At 35.5% G+C, this 13,074-nt stretch overlaps 1 protein-coding gene across 2 annotated transcripts in view; it reads left to right on the top strand.

Moving 5' to 3' along the window:
* Positions 1–13,074, top strand: part of LRRK2 (leucine rich repeat kinase 2) — a 151,883-nt gene that overhangs the window by 106,998 nt on the left and 31,811 nt on the right. For both annotated transcript variants that reach the window (XM_080663052.1, XM_080663053.1), the window contains exons 33-39: positions 296–384; positions 7,271–7,458; positions 8,555–8,709; positions 9,702–9,848; positions 9,995–10,186; positions 11,306–11,452; positions 12,328–12,428. In XM_080663052.1, the coding sequence (XP_080519178.1) occupies positions 296–384; positions 7,271–7,458; positions 8,555–8,709; positions 9,702–9,848; positions 9,995–10,186; positions 11,306–11,452; positions 12,328–12,428 (1,019 nt within the window). The remainder of the gene's footprint in view (positions 1–295; positions 385–7,270; positions 7,459–8,554; positions 8,710–9,701; positions 9,849–9,994; positions 10,187–11,305; positions 11,453–12,327; positions 12,429–13,074) is intronic.

Here is a 13,074-nt window from a genome sequence, read left to right as displayed (position 1 = left end):
AAGCCAAAAAGGAAATTATGAATTTCTGTTTGCTTGTAAATATATGCTCTGCAATACATGGCATTGTCTCAAATATGCTTATATCTGATCACTGTATATCATTAAAAAATACTTCTTTATAATATTGGATGTTAGGGCTGGAGAGCCAGGATGCCCAGTTGTAGTCCCAGTTCTGCCACTAACTATGCTGACATTGTCTCACATGTAAATGAGGAGGCTGGACTAGATTCTCTTGCTCTTTGATGTTTGTATATTCTAGATTTCATGTTTCATTGTTTGATTTTTTTTATTCCAGGGGTCCTTCTTCATTTTCAAGACCCAGCACTGCAGTTAAGTAACTTATATTTTGTGGAACCCAAGTGGCTTTGTAAAGTCATGGCACAGGTTGGTGTCTTATATTTTTGTGACATGGGGGTAGTTATTGAAAAGGAGAATAAATGGCACCCAGAGCACTGAGCATTATAGAGTTGCTGTTCAGTTAAGATAGAAACTACAGTAAATGTAGAAAACTATAGGGCACTTCATGTAGAAAACTGCTTAAAGAAGAGCTTTGTGGAAGAAGAAAAGGTACCTAAGAACTTACTTTAACGCCTTTAATGTCTTTAATGATGGATGTTTGTACCACTGTGTTCCATGGTGCTTTCCTAGATCCTGATCATATCTTTGGTTTGGTTGATATAGTCAATTGTATGAAAACTTTGTGAAAATCCTTGGAGTAAATATATATAAGAAAATGGGGTCATTGAGCCTGTGAAACCTCTATCTAGACAACATGGAGGGGAATTTTGCCTCTTGAGAGAAATGGTCTGAGTTCTAAATGCTTACAATTTTTGAAAACTTTGGATAGCAGTAGTAATAGCTATCTTTTCTCCATTTATATTTCATATGGAAAATTATTTCTTCTTCCATTGATAATTACCATTGATTTTATATTAATTAGTTATAATAATCCATCAATATAGGTTTGCTACAGAATATCACTAAGGGAGAACACACTAACTCAGTTTTTTTCAACATCAACTCTTAGGGCCAGATAATTCTTTGTTGTGCGTTTTAGGATAATAGCAGCATCTTTGGCCTTACTCTGTAAATATTAGTAGCATCTTCCTAGTTATGACCAGCAATGTGTTCAGACATTACCACATATTGCTGAGGATGCAAAATCACTCTCATAAACAGAAGTGAGCTCAGGGAGGGTGTCTCTGGCATCTGCATTCACTGGCATTTATTTGGTGTATGAGTATAATTTATAGTTTTTTATGTGGCTCCCTAAATCCCTTAAATAATTATATCTTCTTACATTAGGAGTCTCTCTTCTAATTAAACTATAATGGTAATTAAATTCCCTCAGCTACTCTTGAACGATAGTTCCTAAACTCCATCTAAAGAAACTTATTTGGATTTAAATCCTATAACACAGAACTCGGGAGCATATTGAAACATTATTTTAATTGGCAATCAATTGTAATGTGGTAGCAATGACTATTTTGGTAGCTATTATTAGGTAGCTTTTTATCCTTCTGCACATGTGCTATGGAAAGTGTGATTATACTCATCTGCTCCATGATAATGGAGCCAGTAAAGTGACCGGTCAAGAGCACCAACCCTGAGCCATCGTGACCTGTGCTCAGATCTCTTATGAAACTTACTTTGTGACATTTCTTAATGTTTTAAGCCTGTTGTTTTTTTTTACTTGCAAAATAAGGATAGTAACAATTTTAACTTCTACATTGCCTCCCTAGTTCAGTGTAAGTAAGCAGTAAATATTAGCTAATTTCATATTTGATACATTTGGTGATTAAAGCTTATTATTTTAGGAAATAAAAAAAAATCTTCAAAACTGTACAGATGTATTTAAGCAGTTTTGGAAAGTGTGTCAGTATGGAGCTAAACAACAGCCACAACTCTGTGCAGCAGATGCATTCTCAACAGCAAAAGGAGTTTTAAATATTTAACCCTGAAGATTTTGTTGTCCTAGGTGGCGTGCTATAATGCTCTATCTAGTCAAGAAAAGGCTGAAAGTTGCACACAGAAGTGATGTTTTTCTATGTGAACTAGGAACATTGAAAGCTGCACACATGTGGACACTATTAGAGTCATAGGATTAAGGAAGTGGTTTGTATCCAAATCACAATCTTTTAGCAAAAGCAGATTTCTACCATGACCACAATAAACTGTCTGATAATTCTATGGAATAATTAAGTTGAAACTCCATGGAAGTTCTTCTCATTAGTATGGTTATACTGTAAACATGTTAAGTGAAAACCAATTCAAGAATTTGAATAGCTCAAAATTATTTTGAAAAAGAGGCCTAAAAGGTCAATAAAATGATAACTTAAATTTCTTATTAACTTAAAAAATAAATAGCACAATTGTTTTTATGCTGTTATAGTGAATTGTAATGTCATTTTCACTGAGGTTTATAAAGAATGAAAGCTATAAATAATCAAGTGAAAACAAGAATGACTTGTCTGACACCCATCATGAAAAATAAATAGGGATATTTGCCTCTATGAATCAGCAAACAAGGGCAGGAATAATTTCATGGTGCAGAAGTGCTAATGAGCCCACCCTCCCTCTATATGCCCTGAGCTGTAAGGTCACTACACTTATTAAAGAAGGTTCCATCAACGCACAGAGAAGTTTGCAAAACTCATTTAACTGTATGATACAAGATATGAAAGGGGCTTATTGAATTAATCGGGTGGAGTATTAAAAATTTTGCATGGCAATTAAGTCTTGGTAACGTGTGTGAGGGAATTTTAAAAATTCTCATTACTTGCATAAGGGCTTATGAAAGCCTTAAAAGTTACTAGGCTGAAGGAATATTAGTAGGTCTTTTAAAGTGATAAAATTAAGATAATGTTTCAGTTTTCTATTGCTTTTTAATAAGATACCCCAAAACTTGGAGGCTTAAAACATCGGCTGTTTATTATTTCTCAATATTCTGTGGTGGATTAGGCTCAGTTGAGTGGTCTGGTCCACAAGAGCTTGGCAAGGGTCGTTCAAGTGGCTTCCCTCATTGCACTGGGCTGGAGGGTCCAAGAAGGCTATGCTCACAGTTTGGTGTATTGATGCTCCTCACATATGGCTCCTCCTCCTAAAATCTAGGCCCAGAACTGGTATAATGTTAGTTATGCCACAGGCTAGTGCATGGAGCAACCCCAGGCCAGTTCAGATTCGAGGGGAGAGGAAATGGACTCCACTTCTTGAGGCACTGAGCTGCATGCATGTATAGGGAGAAAAGGAATTGATATGTCCATCTTTGGAAACTACCACAAAGAATGGTAGCACATATAGATATATTTAAAAAATCAAGCACAAACCTCTTTTAGAACCAATTTGTCTAAGTAAAATGAATTAGAGTAAGTATATAATGATGGCTTACATAAATACACGGGGTTACTGTGTGCTTTTCAAGGATTATCTCATTTACTTCTCAGAACAGCCTTCTTATATGGTACTGTATTAACTCTCATCCTGAAGGTGAAGAAGTTAAGTGACAGGGGGGTAAAATAATTTATCCAAAATTACACATTGGGATTTCAGACAAAGTGGTTTGATAGCAGTGTTTATATATCTAACCCTAGGATAAAATGCTACAAATTTCATTTTCTCAAAATTCACTCATCTAACCTTATTTATTCAAACTATGTTCTGGGTATTGTTCTGGTGCCTGGACTGTAGTACTAGACAAGACAGCATCCCTATACTGTGGAGCTGACATTCTAATGGGAGGAAATGACCAATAAGTAAACACTTATCATGTCAGGTGGTACTAAGTGCTACAGAGAACATATAAAGTATGGTTGGGAACAGAGCACAAGTTGTTAGACAAGGTTATAGTCACTTAATAACAATAAAACACCAAACAATTCTTTTTACCACCTAAATTGTAAGAATGATCTGGGACATCTATAAAGTGTACAATATGGGATACATCCCAAAATATAGGTTGTTTAAAAAATTATTTTTTTATTACAGTTGACATCAAAAATATAATTTTTACTCCTTAACAACCCATTATGCATTTTCATTGCATATCATTATGTTCAATCAGCTATGCATTTCTTTTTTTTCTTTATTGATTAAGGTATTATATATGTGTCCTTATCCCTCCATTGCCCTCCCACCCCTCCCACTCATGCCCTCACCCCCCTGGTGTCTGTGTCTATTGGTTATGCTTATATGCATGCATACAAGTCCTTTGGTTGATCTCTCCTACTTACCCCCACCCTCCCCTACCTTCCCTCTGAGGTTTGATGGTCTGACCAATGCTTCTCTGTCTCTGGATCTGTTTTTATTCATCAGTGTATGTTGTTCATTAGATTCCACAAATGAGTGAGAGCATGTGATATTTATCTTTCTCTGCCTGGCTAATTTCACTTAGCATAATGCTCTCCAGTTCCATCCATGCTGTTGCAAAGGGTAAGAATTCCTTCTTTTTTATAGCAGCGTAGAATTCCATTGTGTAGATGTACCACAGTTTTTTAATCCACTCATCTGCTGATGGGCACTTAGGCTGTTTCCAAATCTTAGCTATGGTGAATTGTGCTGCTATGAACATAGGGGTGCATATATCCTTTCTGATTGGTGTTTCTAGTTTCTTGGGATATATTCCTAGAAGTGGGATCACTGGGTCAAATGGGAGTTCCATTTTTAGTTTTTTGAGGAAACTCCATACTGTTCTCCACAGTGGCTGCACTAGTCTGCATTCCCACCAGCAGTGCACGAGGGTTCCTTTTTCTCCGCATACTCACCAGCATTTGTCGTTTGTTGATTTGTTAATGATAGCTATTTTGACAAGTGTGAGATGGTACCTCATTGTCGTTTTGATTTGCATCTCTTGGATGATTAGTGACTTTGAGCAGGTTTTCATATGTCTCATGGCCTTCCTTATGTCTTCTTTTGAAAAGTGTCTCTTTAGGTCCGTTGCCCATTTTTTTGATTAGGTTGTTTATCTTCCTTTTGTTAAGTTGTATGAGTTCCCTGTAAATGTTGGAGATTAAACCCTTATCGGTGATAACTTTGGCAAATATGTTCTCCCATGCAGTGGGCTTTCTTGTTGTTTTGTTGATGGTTTCTTTTGCTGTACAGAAGCTTTTTATTTTGATGCAGTCCCATTTGTTTATTTTCTCTTTAGTTTCCATTGCCCTAGGACAGTGGTTGGCAAACTGTGGCTCGCGAGCCACATGCGGCTCGTGAGCCCCAGTTTGCCACTCTGTTGACTAATGAGTTTGCCGACCACTGCCCTAGGAGCTGTGTCAGTGAAGATATTGCTTCGGCATATGTCTGAGATTTGCTGCCTGTGGATTCCTCTAATATTCTTATGATTTCCCATCTTATGTTTAAGTCCTTTATCCATTTTGAGTTTATTTTTGTGTATGATGTAAGTTGGTGGTCTAGTTTCATTTTTTTTTTGCATGTATCTGTCCAATTTTCCCAACACCATTTATTGAAGAGACTGTCTTTACTCCATTGTATGTTTTTGCCTCCTTTGTCAAATATTAATTGAGCATAGTGGTTTAAATCGATTTCTGGCTTCTCTATTCTATTTCATTGGTTTACATCTTTGTTCTTGTGCCAGTACCAGGCAGTTTTGAGAACAGTGGCTTTGTAATACAGCTTGAAATCTGATATTGAGATCCCACCTACTTTGTACTTCTTTCTCAGGATTGCTGTGGCTATTTGGGGTCTTTTTTTTATTCCAGATGAATTTTTGGAAAGTTCGTTCTAGGTCCGTGAAATATGCTGTTGGTATTTTAATGGGGGGTGCATTGAATCTATAGATTGCTTTGGGTAGTATGGACATTTTAATGATGTTCATTTGACCAATCCATGAACACGGTATGTTCTTCTATCTGTTTATGTCTTCCTCTATCTCTTTTTTCAGTGTCCTGTAGTTTCCCAAGTACAGGTCTTTTACCTCCTTAGTTAAGTTTATTCCTAGGTATCTTAATTTTTTTGGTGCTATGGTAAATGGTATTTTTTTTTTAAATCTCTCTGTAAGTTCACTATTAGTGTATAAAAATGCCATAGATTTCTTGGCGTTAATTTTGTATCCTGCTACATTGCTGAATTCATTTATTGAGTCTAATAATTATTAGACTTAAGAAAATTATTAGACTTAATAAATGAATTCAGCTATGCATTTCTTGATTCAATAAGCATTATGTGTACAAAATAGAAATACTAGTACAGAGATGAGTAAGACAAGTCCTGGGCCCAAAGATTTTACAATCCAACATTTCAGCCAACTACATAATGTAAGTAATGTTTGCTCCTATTTAAGTATCCCTTAAACATAGATCTACTAAAGAAATTAAGTACAACCCTCTTTTAAAAATGAACTTGGCTAAGTAAAATGAATAGGAATATGTAGATAGTAATGGCTAACACATGAGGACTTTTATGCCAGAAATCTCAATGCAATCTAAAGACAGTTACTTTTATTATCTCACTAGAGGCCCGATGCATGAAATTTGTGCAAGGGACTTGGCCCTTGCAGCCACAGTGGCTTGTTTTGGCCCTCGCAGCCCCGGCTTCGTCCGGAAGGTTATCTGGAAGGACGTCTGAAAGGTGTTCGGCTGTCCGGTCTAATTAGCATATTATGCTTTTATTATTATAGATTTTACAGAAAAGGAAACTGTGGCTTGAAGACATTAAGTACCCTTTTCCAAGGTCACACAACTAGAAATTGAGCCTGTGTTGAACTTGGGTTCTTCTGACTTACGTTTTTAACTGCTGTGATGATGATTAAAGCTTAAAGTATAGTATCCACATTAGAATCACCTGGGTTTCTTGTTAAAAAAGCAGTTTCCCAAGCCTCTATTCCTAAATGTATAGTAAAAGTTTTGTTAGAAACCGTTAGTGGTAAAATAGTCTGGAAGATAATTTCCCTAGAAATATATTATTAATGAAACTGTAATAAGAATGCAAGGTATTTGATTGATCTGTTGATTGGAGCTGGGGAAGCTTTGAACTTCATTGGCTTTAGAGGATCTTCACATAATTTCAGATCTAACTTCCTTAACATAATAATTTTGTGAGGGGAATTTTTTGTGAGTGGATGCTTTTTTTTTTTTTTTTTTTTTTGAGGGGAGAAGGCTTCTAGGTAACGTGGCTGCTAGTTAGGGAAGTTAGGTCCTGTGTTGTATTTGACAATGTTACAATTCTTCTGATTATTTTCACTGAGCAACCTGACAGAAAATGCTTCAAATTCAAAACTTCAGAAAGTAAATTCCAGTGATTATAAGTGTAAATCTTTCAGATTTTTACAGAGAAAGTAGAAGGCTGTCCAAAACATCCTGAAGGAATTATTTCACGTAGAAGTGTGGAAAAATTTCTTTCAAAGAAAAAGAGATTTCCAAAGAACTACACACAACAGTACTTCAGACTCCTAGAAAAATTTCAGATTGCCTTGCCAATAGGAGAAGAATATTTGCTGGTTCCAAGCAGGTAAACCAAAAACTTAAACATTCAACTACCCTATAGAAACTCACCATCTATTATATTGTCTTAATTGTCACAATAACTTTGATCTATGGTTAATAAACTAAGTATTATTTTTGCTTATTGTGTAAACTTTCTTCTGAAGTATAACACTTACTTTTAATGAAAACACTACATTTGACATTTTAAAGATAGAGTGACTTATTTTATGTCTATACTATTTGGTTTACAACTGTTTATTTAATAAAGGTAAATAGTGGCGATGTGTGTGTGTGTATGTGTGTGTATGTGTGTGTGTCCTTACAGAGTAATAAGAGAAATATATTAGACAAATTCTGGGGAGATAGTTTTTATCAGAATTTTAAAAGAATTTGTGGCAGTGAATTTGAGAGGAGAGGGGAAACACAATGGAGGCCTAATTTCTGGCCTTGTATTATAGAAAATTTTTTTGTTGCTTTAGAAGCACCCGGGGAATGTTAGAAAGTAATATGACATTGAAAAGTGCAAATTGCATTGATGGATGGATGGTGACCAATTCTAAAAATAGATGTATACTTTTTTTTGGACATGCAATCTTTTCAAGTTTTATATAATCCCTTGCTTCATACTTGTTTGTGCATAACCAATTATAACAATTTATTTATTAGTATAAATAAGAATACTGAAAAAAATCATGCATCTACTATAGCTGAGCATGCATTTGAATTGATTAAATAACCATTGAAATTAAAAAATATATATTTTTATTGATTTCAGAGAGTAAGGGAGAGGGAGAGAGAGAGAGAAACATCAGTGATGAGAGAGAATCATTGATCTGCTGCCTCCTGATGCCCTACACTGGGGATCAAGCCCACAACCTGAGCATGTGCCCTGACCAGGAATCGAACTGTGACCTTCAGGTTCATAGGTCGACGTTCAACCACTGAGCACACTAGTTGGGCCATTGGTTTTTTAAAACAGGAAGAGCATGTAGCAAAAGAAAAACGTGCAATTGCTTTGAGTATTTATCTTCAATTCATCAATTTCAAGTCATAAAGCACTTTGGTCAACATGGTTGTGTCTTTTATAAAGCTGTGTAATGATGATGTCCTTTTCTGTTTAGTCTGTCTGACCACAGGCCTGTGATTGAGCTCCCCCATTGTGAGAACTCTGAAATTATCATTCGGCTATATGAAATGCCTTATTTTCCAATGGGATTTTGGTCAAGATTAATCAATCGATTACTTGAAATTTCACCTTACATGCTTTCAGGTAGAGGTACGTATTTAATGAAGACAATATGTAGAGAAGTTAGGGGGAAAACACATTAAAAATAGCATGCCATTTTCACAGAGCTTACTTATTTGTAAGGCACCTGAAAATCAGAAAATAAGCTTATACAACTTTAGATTGGTCAATATAAAGACATGTGGTCAAATAAGTGTAAAATTAGTCAAGAAGAAAATTCCTCAGGTCCTCACTTGAAGCCCATTTGTTCATATTTTAGACGCATTTAAAATATAACTATCTTGATTTTTATGCCAAAGCAGATTAGAAGCAATATTTTTAAAAGGTGGATTACCAAGATTCACTGGTTTAAATATACATACACAGGCACACGCGTGTGCACACACACACACACACACACACACACGAACAAAGAAAAACTAGCAATGAACACTGCAAAGTTAGAGAGTTTTACTCAACGAAGTGTAACATCCTGACCATTCAGACCATTCAGCATAGAGAATTTTGTAGTTCCATTCTGCTGCATAATCCCTGAGGAGTTTTTTTAAAAAAAGAATAAACATGTGCCTTCATGATGCCACTGTTACTATATTCTGAGATAAACCATATCTTGCTTGCGATTAACCAGCATTTAGGTAGTTACATTGTATTAAAAATATTCAGGAAGTTTTGATTTGAGCATGACCACCAACTTCTTTTTAAAAGTTATGAGAACTTATTTTTGATTGTCTTTCTTCATCTGTTACACATATTAAACTACTTAACAACATAAACTTGAAATCTATCTTAGGTTATCTACTGGACATTTTGTGTTGCTATTGTTGCAAAATTAAGGATAAAATATTTAGCATCATATTTAATATCTAAGATGAGGACTATCAATCATTATTCCAATACTTTTTTTTTCAAAGCAAATATATCTCTATTAGTGTCATTTGGGGGGTACAGTTTTTCCCCCACCTTTAATTTACTTGTAGTTAATAATTAATGGGTATACGTGGGTCCATTTAAACTTCTTTCAGAACGAGCACTTCGCCCAAACAGAATATATTGGCGACAAGGCATCTATTTGAATTGGTCTCCTGAAGCTTATTGCCTGGTAGGATCTGAAGTCTTAGATAATCATCCAGAGAGTTTCCTAAAAATTACAGTTCCTTCTTGTAGAAAAGGTAAGGAAATTTATTCAAATGTTGAATTGTACCACTAAAGAAATCTAAACTTAAAAACAAACAAACTTTATAGTTTCTCTTTGTTAGTTTTGTGACAGAATAAAGTTCCAATAGGATGGTGATGAGTTCTTTTTTGGATTATGTAGGCTGTATTCTTTTGGGACAAGTTGTAGACCACATTGATTCTCTCATGGAAGAATGGTTTCCTGGTTTATTGGAGATTGATATTTGTGGTGAAGGAGAAACTTTGTTGAAGAAATGGGCATTATATAGTTTCAATGATGGTGAAGAACATAAAAAAATCTTACTTGATGACTTGATGAAGAAAGCAGAAGAAGGTATGTGTTGATGCAACTTACAGATGTTTTTAAGTGATCTTTTAATGCTGGTGGTCTTGATCCGGCATCTAGAAGGGTTCAGGAAACCTGGAGAAAGGGCTGTGCGTAAATTAAATAAGAGTCCAGAGACAAAACATAATTTTGGAAGGCATTTGGGGGGGCGGTGCGCAGAGGAGTCTGGCTAAAGAAACCAAGTGCTCCTTGTCTCAGGACCCCTTGCTTTTTATTAACACAATTTGTCCTAAGAAAGGTGGAGATATACACATCAAAGGGTAGGGTTAGTTACAGAATCCATTGTCAGAATGGGGTATTGCCTGTGGCTGTTCAGGTGTTTGGCCAACAGGAGGCAATAACATGTAGATTAAGATGCCCTGAGCTGTCTGGCAGCAAGCAATCATCCTTTTCAGGTTTGGGGAAATGCCTTTAGCCATTCCAGCAGGCGATAACATATGTGACTCAGCCCTTGTTGAGTCCCCAAGTTCCATCAATCTTTCGATGAAACTCTTGCAATTATGACATGCTGGAATTGGCTCCTGGCAATCTTTCAATATTTGTAAAGTGAGTTTTATAATAAGTGTAGAGATTATTCTTATCCATGGGAGATGAGTTAGAGTACACTACATTCAATTATAGTGAAAATTCAGGAAAATGGATATTTGTTACCCATAAGAGCATGTGTTCTAAATTGAGAGGAATGTTGGTTTTAGAGGATGAATATTGCCACATTGAGCAACATAACTTCATCTATGAAATGGGAATACTAATCAAAACTACTTAATAAAATTATTATAAAAATTAAAATAGATTATGCATGGAAATAACTTAGCAACATGTCAGCCATATAATAAGTGCTCCATGAATGTGGCAAAAGATAGATAATGTCCTAGTCAGATGTTGGATAGTCGAAGGCAGTTCTGAATTCTACTTTATAATGAGTGAACCTAGGAATGAGTTTTAAAATTCCAATAGATAGATATTAATTTAACCTTTAAAACTTTATCAAATTTTCTAGAGAAAAATAGGAGTGGTAAGAAAACCTAAATGACTGATTAGAAATAATAGAAAATTTGTGAAAGTCATAATCACAAATTTATATGCGTTCTTTTATATACTTCTCAGGAGACCTCCTAGTAAATCCAGATCAACCAAGGCTCACCCTTCCAATATCCCAGATTGCCCCTGACTTGATTTTGGCTGACCTGCCTAGAAATATTATGTTGAACAGTGATGAATTGGAATTTGAACAAGCTCCGGAATTTCTCTTAGGTAACTATTTTTGTTAGTTTGAGAATAAAATTTAGGATGCATTTTTCCTAATAATCTATAAAATTTTCAAATATAATTATCATGGTTTTTGGTGTTTTCATATATTTATCATAATAGTTTTTTCCTTTGGAATGGTATATTTTAAAGTACTATGTTTTGGATCTAGAATTTGCTTTGCACACAGTCTTGTAGATTAGGTTTGAGATGAGGATGAGACTAGCATGGAAGCACATATATTTATAAAATATGTCCTTGCACTTTCTTTAATTTCCAGGCTTTCGAAGGCAGATAAAGAGGTTTTTGAATGAGTGACACAGCCATTTTTCAGTCTCAAAAAAGACAAAGTGGATTACCAGTTAGCTTTGATGCTAGGCATGGGGCAAAGAGCTATGATAATTTTTCAGTTTTGACTCCAAATTAACCACAAAAAGAGTTTTGTTTTTATCAGCTATGGAAGGTGGAATAAAAACTAGTTTGGAGAAAAGATAATGAATGTGCCTTTTGTTGGAATGTGAGATTTGAAGGAGCATGTCAGTGGAAATCTCCAGCACAAATTTGTAAATAGAGTTCAGGGGGTAGTTTGTGAAACTGTGAAAATCCTCTGTCTGTAGGGATAGATTAATTAGGGAGTGGATGGGGTCATTGAGTGGGGAGTGTGTAGATGGAAGACAGGAAAACTAGGGGTAAGACCTTTAGGCCCATCTTAGTTTATGGAGCAGAAGAAGGGAGAGGAATCATTAAAGGAGACTGGATTCAATGAAACAAGCGGGTCGGATTTATCTTCAAGTATACAACAGGTATAATTACACCAGACACAGTTTAGTTTTTCTGCTTAGACAGATTAACTTATGTGCTTTGTACTTTCTTTTCAAAAGGTGACGGCAGTTTTGGATCAGTTTATCGAGCAATCTATGAAGGAGACGAAGTGGCTGTAAAGATATTTAATAAACATACATCACTTAGACTGTTAAGACAAGTAAGAAATCCAACATCATTACCAAATTCAACCATATACTGTTAATCTCCTGGAACTCTTGTATTGCACATGTTTGTGAAAATGCAAAATGCTGACCACATTTTCCCCAAAAGTTTATTTAAGTTTAATTATGAAATCTCACTTTGTCCTCTCTTCATGGAGGAAAAAAGTTTTGTGTTTATCTTGTTGAAAACAAAGAAAAGACAGTTTTCTGATAATTCTTGTTTTCAGGCTTCATAGTTACATACTACATGTACAGAAGAAAAAGGGTACCTCTTTTGAGGTCTTGTATTTCAAAGGAATCAAAATTTATGCACAATAGCCCATTTAAAAACTTCTCTTGGCCTCAATTAAATCACATTTTCTTTTCTCAACAAGCACTTATGTTCAGGGTAATGCTGTGTGCTGATTGGCTTATGTGTCACTGAACCAATCACTATGGTAATAAAGGTGGTATTATTTAGAGTATCCCCACCTTTCCCCAAGGCTGGAGATGGGGTCAGTTCCCCCTAAAGTTGATGGACTGCATCGGTGAAGGTTGGATGCCCCAGCAAAAATCAAAGTATTCTTAGAAAGAAAGAAGGGTGACTGGATGTTGAATGCATAACCAGAGTGTTTTGAGTACTGGTGGGGATTTATTTCTTTT

This window comes from Plecotus auritus, assembly GCF_963455305.1.
Source record: "Plecotus auritus genome assembly, chromosome: 3".
Taxonomy (NCBI): domain Eukaryota; kingdom Metazoa; phylum Chordata; class Mammalia; order Chiroptera; family Vespertilionidae; genus Plecotus; species Plecotus auritus.
This window is presented reverse-complemented; position numbering and strand designations above follow the sequence as displayed.